Genomic DNA, 12,555 nt, shown 5'->3' with positions numbered 1-12,555 from the left:
GTGACATATGAAAGCCAGTAAATATTTTATAAAAAATATGTTAGTGTGATTTGATTAATTTATATCGTCTAATTTTTTTTTATATTTAAAACTTGTGAGTAAGTTTTTTGAATATTGCTCATCCAAAATATGTGTTTATTTGAGAAAATTCTTTATAGATAGAAAAATTCTCAAATTTTCTAAAAAATTCAGTTACAATTTTTTCCTTAATATGGATTTTCTAATACATATATAGATAGATGCCTTGTCAAATTTATAGGAGTTGAAAAATAAAAATTTATGATTATTTTTAAGAAAAGAAAATTCAACATTGATGAAAATCTTCACCATCGCACATTTTCCCCTATAAATACCCTTCCCCCCATCTTCCGCCATATTCAATTTCATTTCTCTCATGGCGAATCCAAAGCAATCGACGATCTCCTCCGGTAGCCAAGCCGGTTACAACGACGAGATCCAGCGTTGATATTAATCGAGTAATTGTTTAACCGATTGAAATGTAGCTATACCTCTTTTATCGCCGTTGATTTTCATCGCTGGAATCTAGCAATTTAACGGCAGCGATAAATTCAATTTTCGGTAGTAAGGAGGAGGTGAAGAAGGAGAAATCGCCTGAAGTTTTGGTGTTTCCGAAGTGGCAACATCCTGTGACGCCGTTATGCTAAGAGGCAATGACTCCGTAATGTCGTTTGTATAATGTTCGGGTAGATCGGTGATGAAATCAATCTAATTTTGATTTATTTTGAACTTTTTACTTCATTTTATGGCGGATATCAAGTATACCAGTACGTTTTTTGGTGACCGTCGGCGACCAAGCCGGTTGCAAGGGCGAGCTCCAGCGTCGATACAAATAAATTATGCATCGATTGGAATGAGGCTATACCTCTTCTATAACTGTTGATTTCATAGCTGTATCTAGCAATTTAACGGCAGCGATAAGTTAAATTTCCAGCAGTAAGGAGTAGGTGAAGGAGAAATTGCCGGCAGTTTTGGTGTTTCCGAAGTGGCAACATCCCGTGACGCCGTCATTCTATGAGGCAACGACTTTGTAAGTGCCGTTTGTAAAATGTTCGGGAAGTATAGATCGGTGATGAAAACAATCTAATAGTGATTTATTTTGAACGTTTTACTTCGTTTTATGGCGGATATCAAGCAAGCCAGTACATTTTCTGGTGACCAGCAGCGACCGAGCAGGTTGCAATGGCGAGCTCCAGCGTCGATACAAATAAATTGTGCAACCGATTGGAATGTAGGTATTCCTCTTCTATCGCCGTTGATTTCATCGCCTAAATCTAGCAATTTAACAGCGGCCGATGAATTCAGTTTCTGATAGTAAGGAGGAGGTAAAGAAGGAGAAATCACCAGCAGTTTTGGTGTTTAAGAAGTGGCAACATCCAGAGAGAAAACAACCTCTCCACCTCTCCAAGGTATGAATAAGTTCTATCAGTATGCTGTTGTTGTTTACTAGTCCATTTACATATTAATGATCTAGATTTATTTAACTAAACAATAATCTTAATCATGCTTAGTATATCTTTATCGTAGGGAAAAAGATACTGTGTAATTTTAGTAAGAATTCTTCCAATATAATCAACAGAGTTAAATTATAAACATATCAGTTCAACAAACAATTAATAGATGAGAAGATTTGCTATTGGCTTAACAAATTAATAAGAGCAACAAAATACAGAAGTTGTTGCTAGCTAACGAGGCGGGTTTATGCGGGAATAGTTGAAAACAGAAAAAATTGATATGCGGACCGAGTAACGCGGGTTAAAAAGTCTTTGCAGATTAAGCCTGAACCCGTCCTGTCCCCTCCTGTCCCTCTGTCTCTACACTGGCCTAACACATCATTTGTTAGCAAAAATCGTTCCAACACGATTCGTATTTACCTCACATAAGTAGAAAATATTGTTATCCATTCAACGAATATAAGGTGTATTGAACTATAAACTGAAGATATTGCACAATTTCATAATGTATCAAGGTGAAAAGAAATCATGAATGCAGCATTATCATACATGGCCACTTCAAATAGGTTCATTGTTTTGGCTTAGAATACGATTAATCCAACATGAGCTACATGAGCCTTTTTTTCTCGCCTCATATATGCTCCTGATGTGATTAATCCACTACAAATAGGTACATTGTTTTGGTGTAGTTTATTTTGTTATCACAAATAATATGCTCTTATAGCTATGATGTGTGGTGTCTTCATACTATAAAATGTTATTGGTGGAGTCAGAGGCGAGTCCAAAATTTGAACATTATGAGTTCTTCAAAATTCTACTAAAATCCTATTAATTTATTGGTGGAGCCGGAGGCAGAACCCTTCTGCTGGTGTAGTCATAAATGTCTATTACTGAAAGAGTTAGAAATGATGCACAAATATATATTGTATTGAGGTGAAAAGAAACCTTGAACATGACATTGTTCATACAGGGGCTTCTCCGATACAAATGAGTCACTTCAAATAGGTTGATTGTTTGAACTCAGAATACGGTTAATGCAGCATGAGCTACATGATTCCTTTTTTCTCCCCTCGTATATGCTCTTATAGTATATACATCTCGTGAAGATAATCATTACTACTTCAAAGAGATAAACCAACAACAACAACATACCTAGTATAATCGCAGAAGTGGGAAAGTAGACGACACCATAAGTGGAAAATAGAGATCAATAATAATATCGAAGAGTAAGATAGTAATAGTTATAAAATTGATATGGGAGATTAGACAATACCACAACAACATAACCAGTGAAATCCCACAAGTGTGAAACAAGACAACATCAGAAGTGGAAAATAGAGATCAATAATTCTTATTGTCTATCTTAAGCTAAGTATATCATCTTACCTTACAAAAATAGAACCAATGAACAAAAGACAAAAAGAAAGCAAAGTAGACAATAGAGTCACAAAGAGTGGAATGCTTCCTTTGTCTTTCCTCAATATCATCCCTTCAATTATAGGATAATTCACCACCAAGATGAAAAATGAGAGGAACACTTGACCAAACAAATCACTCAATCTCCCTTCTAGAATCACTTTTCCAATAACTCCCCAAGTGAAGGAAATCATATTTAGTATGACTAATGTAACCAAAGGGACAATTAGCATTTTAGATGCTTGGAAATCATAAATTCCCATTTGGTACCTCTTCAATTGCTCATCATCAACAACTTTATTTGTGGGTAAAAAACTTGCTTTTCTAAAGCCATAAAACTTCACGATTGCATCCAAAGTTCCATAGAAATAAGTTGTTATTGATTTTATCATCCATACCCTCCATTCATTCCACCATGTTCTCACTGTCCCTCCAGTGTTTACAACATCCCATAAGTATTTCGAAAGTGTTGACAAGAAAAGAAAAGAATATGCAAAGAACCATGGACTTGAGACCTGTGAAAATATAATATAGTTACCATCAAAGTTTATCTCGAAGTTTTAATTTAAGTCCTATATATTGATAGTGGAATAAGAATTTTATGCTAGTCATATAAAAGATAACAGTAATGAATTTAAGTTCTATAGACTGATGAGTTAATTAAAGCTTCACACAATCTGGTCACTTAATAGATAATTATAGGTAAATCTCTTGATTATAAGCTCTTATTGAAAATGTAATAAAAATGGTACCTAACCTGCTATCACAGGTTAGAATTCGCTGATAGCATAAAAAAAAATCTTAAAATCGTTAGTGTATATAACTTAAATCCAATGGTAATTACTTACTCTATTTTCAAGCCAAACCATATCAATTTCTCATATATCTGTTGGTTTGAACTTTGATGAAAATCGGGTGGAGGTAAGTTTTATCAAAGATGTAAGTTAAACCTTAAAATTGATATTTTCTCTTACCGTAGGGTAAATGGGAATGTCATTTAATAACATCACATATATACTTTTACTTGCTGCAGCACATAAAATTCACTAACCGTTTAAAATATTTTCACTATCAGTGTATATAAGTTAAATCCTGATACCTTAGGGTGGTAATGCCATTTAGGAGACAAAACGGAGGAATGACAGCTAAAAACCAATAGATACATGACACATATACTTTTACTTGTTGCAGCTCGTTAAACTTCACCGACCGTTCAAAATATTTTTGCATTATCAGTGTATATAAGTTCAATCCTCATACCTTAGGGTAAATGGGAATGCCATTTAGGAGACAAAGCTGAGGAATGCTAGCTAAAAACCAAGCTGGGAAGCAAAAGAGAGGCTGAGAAGCAAGGTAAGCATAACACATGCGTTCAAGAAGAGGCAGTCTTGATTTCAAGCCATAGATGAGGGGACAAAATCTTGAGAAAAGAACTTCAGCTAGTCCAGAATTCCATCTTGTTCCTTGAACTAATGTGTCATTCAAATTTGTTGTACTACTGCCTAAAAATGCTGGCCTTGAAGGGTTATAAAGCACAGATTTCCAGCCTTTGCAATGCATAATGAAACCTGTGAAGTAGTCTTCCACCACTGAATGGTACAGGAATCCTATCTGTATATATAAATGAAGTCAATCAAAGTTAGCGCAAATATGATAGAATGAAGAATTGATAGAGTCATGCTAGAGGTGGCAAATTAAAATCAATCCATTTCTTTAGGTGTAACTCGTTCGATTTAGTGGTGGAGCCAGGATGTTCACTGAGGGAATTCAAAATATAAAGAAGTAAGCATATGAAGAAGGCAAGATAAATCAAATAATTTTGACCTTATATACACAATGTAATTTTAGGAGATCCTCACCTTCTACTATATATACATCAAAAGCTATTTTCGACCTTATATTAATAATGTAATTTTAGGCTGAAGGGATATAGATAAACCTGGCCTCTAGCTCCGCCTCTGGCCCAACTACCCAAGTTAAAAGGGGTTACATTGATTATCATAACTATCATGTTTGTTGATTTGACCCAATGGATTGAACTCGAAATGACCCATCAAATTATTGTGTCAAAATGGTGCAACTCAAACCAATGTATAGAAAATAGAATTTGGAGAATTCGAATTGCATAAATTTGAGAGGACATAAGCTAATAATTTGACAAAATTACACTAGCATTCACATTCTATTTTCAAAAAGCAAAATAAAAAAGTATATAGGAAACATAGGTCATATTGGGGTTGGGCTATGATTCATTATTTAGTCATTTTGACCCAAGAAACTTTGAAGGGGTCGGGACATAAACCATTTATCAGTTTGACCTATTTTTCCTCGCTCCAATTTAACTCAATCCGCATACTTGCCACCTTTAAAATATATATAATTGATTCTCAGCATTAATGTGACTGTCGACTTACCTCTTCTCCCCATTGTGACTCCTCCTCATAGGTGCAAGAGGCTAAAAATCTTGCTTCTTGGATCTTATTGTCAGCAAATTCCTTGATGCCAGTGTCATTTTGCTTATCATTAATGCATGTAATAACAGTATTTAGGAATTCATTTGAGGAACCAAAATACTTCTTCAGCTCACTAAGATCCATGTCTGGTTAAAAAGTTAAAAGAATTGCGATTACTACAGAGTATATATGGAATTTTTTTTTATTGAAGAGACAAATTTGTCTAGAATTATTGGAGAGCATTTTTATAATGGATATATCAAGTTATATGCACCATCAATTCATTTTAACCAACTACAGCAGGATGTGTTGCTCAGATTCTCTAAAAATGTTGCTGAAGAATCCGACATGCATCCATTGGCATTTTTGAAGCGTTCTAACAACATAGATAACAAGTTATTATTCTATTTTTCACATTACTATATCAGGTTTGTTTGCTATGAAGATTTACATGTTATTGTAAGTCAACTTATTTGATCGTATAAAAAATCCATATACTTTGCCCAAGGGTATAATCTAGTGGTCAATGAAATGAGTTGAGCACCATGAGGTAGAGACAAAACACTACGTGATTTCATCCCATCTGTTCTAATCTTAGTGAACATAGTTAGCTGATACTTGTTACTCGTGGGAGGTGGCAGGTATCATGTGGAGTAAGTTGTGATGTACACAAGCTGACTCAGATACCATGGTTATCAAAAAAATAAATCATATACTGTCAATATGTGAAACTTACAAATCTTTAATTAATTGAGCAATACCTTTGTGTATAGCAGTCCCATATAGAGCTTTCCTCTTCATATAGAAGCATGTACCAGATAGCATAGGTCCTATAAGCCCATCCATCCCTGGCCACCTGACCTAAATATATAGTAACAGACCAAATTCTTTGATAGATATTTACAAGAAATTTGCAGAGAATAGTTATCAAGAGATTTATCTCTAATTACCAACATAACATAAAGAGTTTAATTTATATACATCGTTAGTGAAAGATTCTTTTACACTATTAGGTCATCTAAATGATATCTAGAGGTAAATCTCCTTGAAATGTGAGATGTTTAATCTTGAAAATAAGATAGTTTCATGCTACAACGAAGTTGACTTGATGATGTAAATTTTTTTGATGGTATATATAACTTAGAGTCAACAATAGCATATATAGTGTAATCCCACAATGTGGAGTCTGGGGAGGGTAGAGTATACAGTATACACAAACTTAATCCCTACCTCGTAGAGATAGAGGGGGTTTCCGATAGGCCCTTGGCTAAAGTAAAGCATCTCAAAGCAGTTATATATTGATGATCTTAATGTATACACATTATTTTACGACGTCAATGTATAAAATGTAAAACCATATATGATATGAAAAACTTACCACAAAACAATTTCTCATGGCAGAATCATAAATATCATTCTTGCTAATGTTGCGAAATCTTTGAGGGAACTGAACAAATGCAAGTGAGGGAGAGATTTTGGGATCAAGGTGAAAGCACATTGCTTGTCTAGCTGAAGATGGATCATTGGAGTGCATATCACAATCCAACATTAATATGTATGGTGAGTTGCTTATGATTCCAGATACTCTAAGCTGCAAAAATAAATAAATCATATGATTACTCTTGGTCATCAGTGACGGAATCAAGATTTTCATTAAGGGAGTCCAAAATATGAAGAAGTAAACACACAGAAAAGTCAAAGAAGATTCAACATATACTATGTAGATATAAATAATAATTTTAATCATGTATAAACCGTGTAATTTTCCGCCGAAGGAGTTCAATTTTAAACCCCCTTGGCCCTAGCTACGCCCCTATTATTCACATTCAATATTTTTTAAAGAAAATATACTCACCCTGTTTTATTTTATGAATCTTAACCTAATTGGACACAAGATTAATGAATATAATGAATATTTGTGAAACTTATCATCTTAAACCTGTCATAACACTCAAGGGAGTGTCATAAAGGGTAAAGAGAATTATTTAATTAAAATATGCTCAGTTAGTTCTAAAGTTTGAATAGACACAAAGCTTAAGAAAGAACTGATTATTTTTCAAACTTGTGGTATTAAACATTCCACAATATTTGTGTGGCAATTAAAGCTTCTCAAAAAAAATTAAAATTTCCGTAACAATAAGTTTAAGAACATAAACTAAGATTTTTGAATCTTATTATCCTAAACTTGTCATGCCATTCTGAGAGTATCATAAGGGGGAACAAAAGAAATTTGGAATTAAAAACTCTTATTTCCTCTGTTCCACTTTATGTGACCCTATTTTCATTTTAGTTAGTTCCAAAAAATAATTATGTCTTTTTAAATTTGGAAATACCAACTTAAACTTCCCATTTTATGCTTATTGAGAACTTCTTACAGCTACACAAACGTTAAAACATGTTCAAAATCACGAATTTATATAAAAAAAAATGCTCTTTTGTTAAATTTCGTGTCCAATCAAATAAGTTCACATAAATTAAAACGGAAGGGTACTAAATGTAGAAAGGTGATATTGTTTTTTCACAGACTAAAAATACACATGAATAGCTGTTTATAAAAAGGGTGAAAGAGAATTATACAAGAACATTGAGGGCTCCAGCTTTGAAATGATGGGGATGAGAAGTATTTTTCTCCCTTGAAACATAAACAAGAGATGATAGTTTAGCTTTGCCATTATTTTTGGCTCCACAACCTCTCTGGCCTATTATCTGCAAGAAAATTTTGAATTAGTCGGAATCCTAATATAGATATTAGACATTGAGTGAAAATCGGATTAGTCAGATATCTTAATATAGGTATCGAATATCGAGTAGAAAAAAAGAAAAAATTAAATTGTTGCAGTAGGTGATATGAAAAAAAGGGATAGTTATACATGGCAATTTGGGTCCTCTGTGTATTATGCCACGTAGGACTCATGAGTCTATTTATTCAACTTTATACAAGTTCAAGTGTCTACTTGCACACACCCAAAATTGAAGGTCATGAATATGAAATGAGGTTAAGTTAAAAGACATATTTATGTATTATGCCTATTATATATTATGTCTACATTAAATGTTTGTCTATGATACACAACTATTTATATCAATTTCTGATTAAAACTGTACCTCAATTACAGTATCACGATTTGGGCCAAATTGGACTCCAGTATCCTTTGTTCCTCCATTTTCTTGAGCTTTCTTCAACCGCTCCTTGAACTCCTCGTACTCTTTCTACGTATGGAGATGCTAATTATCAATTATCAAACACAAATAAAATGTGGGAAACTAAAATCCATAAATTATACAAGTAAAAGATAATAGCTCAACAAACTATGTATAAAATGATCACAAGACCTGGAAGGGTGGCTGAGTTGGTGCTACTGTTACAGTAGTATCCCATAAGGGATGCCAGGGATCGAATCCCCTTGCCAACAACTTCTCGATCGAGCTAGTCTCATTGAGCTTACCTAGTATGATTTTCATCTTTTGTGTGATTGCACAGGAGTGGTTCACCACTGTGTGTTTCTCAAGGGTTTCCGAGGAAAACATTTTTCCGACATACCAAATACACTTCGCTTGTTTCCACAGAAAATGATTTTCTAGAAAATGTCTTTTTGAAAAATAAGTGGATTTCCTACTTATTTTCTTGTATTTGGTAAGTAAGCAAGAAAATGTTACCCCAAAACATTTTTATGTTATCTAGCAAAACATTGTGGAGGCAGAATGGGATGAAGAGTGGGTGTTGGGGGGTGGTGGCGGGGTGGGATGGTCAACAGGTGGGGGTTGGGAGAATTGGATTGGGGAGGAGACAATAAACTTGGAATTTCACTTACGCAACTTGTTTATCATACTTTTATTAGGAAAGTCATTTTTCTTAATTTTCCTTGCAAAAATATTTATTAAATATTTTAACCAATATCACATAGAAAAAGTAAAAAATATTTTCCTCTATACCAAACACACCTTCATGCCTGTTTTAATTATTATTTAGAACTGATGAGACTTATGTTGCTCGGACTCTTCCAAAAATGTCATCGGGTGCATGTCGAATTCTCCAAAATAGTATATTTTTTAAGGATTCGATACGAATACGATATGATTTTTGAAGAGTCCGAGCAACTTAGGATGAGACAAACTAACTGTAAATAGAGTTTTAAAAAATAAAAGTTAAAGCACTACTTTATTAGATTAGTTTGACTACAAGATGCAGTGAAGAATAATTTATGAGTTGAAAAGATAATATAAATTAAAAAAGTGGCCTCTAGTGTGATGACAAGTTTGAAAAGATTATTAATTGGGTTTGTATGTCGAGGCTCATGTAGAAAAGATTTAACAAATTCAATGTCTTAAAAAATTACTATGATTAATAATAAAAATAAATTAAGAATTAAATAATAAATAAAAATTATAGTAAAACATTCATACTAAGTCCTTGTTTGTTGAGAGGATGTAAAGTTTAAATCGAAATATTAGTGAAAGCCAACGAAAAAGTATAAGAATACTTTTAAATTATATTATGAAAATTATAATTTCAAAATAATTTTATCCCGACCAAACCAAAATCTACGTGACTACCTGAATGTTGTCTCTTTCTAGCAAATAATCCTCGCCGCCATTAATCTCATCGTCAGCTGCTTGAAAAAAAGTTTCAGGGCAAATCCTCTTCACTCCAAATTCCCTGCAAAACGGAATCCACACTTCTCCAAATCTCCACGCTTCACGAACCGCACACAGCGTCTTAACCGAACCGCCATCGTCGGAAAGGTACACTGTTACCTTCTCCGGCGGATAATCAATCACCATCGCTGATAAAACAGTGTTCATAACTCCCAACGCCGGTTCCTTTATCGGATCGGCCGTACATACAAAAACGTCGATTGCCGGTAGTTCATCGTCCGGCGGCAAGTTTTCCGGGTAGACGGAGCGGGTAACTGGAGAGAATATATGAGCTGAGTCGAGTGTCCTGAGGAAGGAGAGAAGTAGCTCGGAAACGAAGATTAGGAACCAATAAGGTAAAAATGAGATTGGAATTTCCTTGAGATTGATTATTAGTCTGTAGTAGAGCATGAAGAGTATTGCTATTGAGTGAATAAAAGTGTGAGTTCTGGTTACTATGGCTGAAAATTTGTCCACTGTGCACTTTTGCAGAGGAGGAAGAGTTTCCATTTTTTTCCCTTCAAAATGAAGAAGAAAAGGAGTTAAACCAGGGTCTGTGTGAATTTCTTTTTATATAAAATGGTTAGAAAGTTTGTTTTATTATTTGTTGAAAAATGGCATAATAATATTGTAAAATATGATGTCCACAATGATTTTTTTTTTGTCCAAGAATATGAGTTAAAAGTATTTGACTTATAAGTGAAAGAAATATTACTCATATATGTACTCTTCTTGATTTCTTTCACTCTCTCTAAGCATCTTTTGTCATTTTAAAATTAGTACTCCATTTTATTTTATAATATATAAACAAATACTTAAATTTAGGTTTAATCATGCACTCTAATTTTGAAAGTGTGATGAATGACAATTGAATATTTCAACTTGTTTTCACTGTATTTCAGGGATGCACAATAGTAATGTCATATATAGATTTTGAAGGTGTTTAGTTAATTAATTATATAAGTTGAAATGTTCAAATGACACGTCAAAAATAAGTTGAAATGCTTACTTGTTAGTTGATGATGAATGATAAGTTTGAGTGTCTTTTATGCATTAAGTTGGGAAAAAAATTGAAAATTATTTTGGTAATGTTATATTTTATTTCTTTATTATGATAATATTCCTCATGTTTAATTTATTTGTCTGAATGGTCGTTCGACCATGCATATCTTTTATTTTTTTCGAAATTGATCTAAGAAATCTTGTATGATCATAAAATCTTATATTTGAAAAGTATCAAAAAATTATTTTTGTTCTTCACTCAAAATCACTAACGAAATTTAGAAACAACTCTAATTTGTATGTATGACCAAATATAACTCTAATTTGTATGTATAATCAAATATAACTCTAATTTTCAAATAAGTATTATTTTTACTTTGAAAATAAAATATGTATTTTTTGAATTCCACAATTTTCATGATCAAACAAACCCTTGGTTACTATGAAGACATTTAAATGGCATTTTCTTCCATTCTGATGTTTTCATCATGTAGCTATTTTTTGCAATCCTTTCGAAACATAACTATATATTGTAAATACAATTTTACTGCGTCATACAAGTTTATCTTCATTCAAATCTTAATTCAAAACTTCTAATTAAGGATTCAACCTTTAATGGTTTTTTTTGTGCTTTATTTTAACATAACTATATTATTGTCAATACAATACAAATATTTACTATGTCACATAAGTTTTTATTTATTCAAGTTTAAATTTAAAACTTGGGAAAAGTCATAAATTTATTTCTAAACTTGTCTCGAAAAGTCAGTTACACGCTTAAACTAATATGGTTGATCTATTACACACCTCTGCTTACTAAATAGTGAATTTTTTTACCCCCTAAGACGTGTAGTATCACTCTCACAATGGGAGGTGTATCACACTTGCGCCACATCAATGCCATGTCACTGCCACATCACATGTCATGTCAAGTTTTAACTAAAATTCTCCATATCATTGTTTCTTCTTCAATGAACACCACCATGAAACAACTACCATTGCCGCCTATTACTACCAAATCTATATATTTCACCATCAAAATCAAAATAGTCACCATAAATTTCACAACCTACGATCAAATCCACCATCGAATCATACTATCACCATTATCCCCACAAAAATTATAAAGATCTACAAGAAAATTTGACACCCATAAACAAACTCATCACCATCAAAAGGTACAAACCCGCCACCAAATATCACTATCACCAACAAATTCATCATTATATTTTATTTTTTAAACTTAATCATCAATTTTATCAACCACCAACAAAGCCGAAGAGAAAAATAAATATAATAAAAATGGTGAAATCGAATAAGCATTAATATAGGATATGATGGGGGTTGGGGGAGAGGATTTTGGTGGAGGTATAGTGGGGGTGGATGGAAGTTGGATATGAAAAAATGATGAAAAATAAAGAAGAAGAAGAAGAAGAAGAAGAAGAAGAAGAAGAAGAAGAAGAAGAAGAAGAAGAAGAAGAAGAAGAAGAAGAAGAAGAAGAAGAAGAAGAAGAAGAAGAAGAAGAAGAAGAAGAAGAAGAAGAAGAAGAAGAAGAAGAAGAAGAAGAAGAAGAAGA

General features: G+C 33.1%; 1 protein-coding gene and 1 long non-coding RNA gene across 2 annotated transcripts; one reads left to right on the top strand and one right to left on the bottom strand.

Annotated features, from left to right (window-relative positions):
* The first annotated feature begins 381 nt into the window (after positions 1 to 381).
* LOC107062252 (uncharacterized) lies at positions 382 to 6,827 on the top strand. Its single transcript, XR_001474521.1, has 3 exons — positions 382 to 1,249; positions 1,324 to 1,427; positions 6,743 to 6,827. It is a non-coding gene; the product is annotated as an uncharacterized lncRNA (long non-coding RNA).
* LOC102599298 (cellulose synthase-like protein G2) lies at positions 2,692 to 10,618 on the bottom strand. The gene is made up of 8 exons (XM_006355998.2): positions 9,896 to 10,618; positions 8,447 to 8,551; positions 7,919 to 8,047; positions 6,720 to 6,932; positions 6,103 to 6,202; positions 5,303 to 5,487; positions 4,149 to 4,499; positions 2,692 to 3,403 (listed from the first exon to the last, which is right to left on the bottom strand). Exons 1-8 carry the CDS (start codon positions 10,484 to 10,486, stop codon positions 2,855 to 2,857), a joined length of 2,223 nt encoding a protein of 740 aa, XP_006356060.1. The 5' UTR covers positions 10,487 to 10,618; the 3' UTR covers positions 2,692 to 2,854.
* Between the last annotated feature and the right edge of the window lie 1,937 nt (positions 10,619 to 12,555).

This window comes from Solanum tuberosum, unplaced genomic scaffold (genome assembly GCF_000226075.1).
Source record: "Solanum tuberosum cultivar DM 1-3 516 R44 unplaced genomic scaffold, SolTub_3.0 scf00214, whole genome shotgun sequence".
Lineage (NCBI taxonomy): Eukaryota > Viridiplantae > Streptophyta > Magnoliopsida > Solanales > Solanaceae > Solanum > Solanum tuberosum.
Note: the sequence above shows the minus strand (reverse complement) of the source record. Positions and strands in the feature narration are given on the sequence as shown.

Coding starts and splice junctions, on each gene's coding strand:
- LOC102599298 (XM_006355998.2), bottom strand. CDS start 10,486: ATGGAAACTCTTCCTCCTCTGCAAAAGTGCACAGTGGACAAATTTTCA. Junction 6,933..7,918: donor CTGGAGCCCTCAATGTTCTT/GTATAATTCTCT, acceptor TTATTTTTGCAG/CTTAGAGTATCTGGAATCAT. Junction 4,500..5,302: donor AGTCACAATGGGGAGAAGAG/GTAAGTCGACAG, acceptor TTATATATACAG/ATAGGATTCCTGTACCATTC.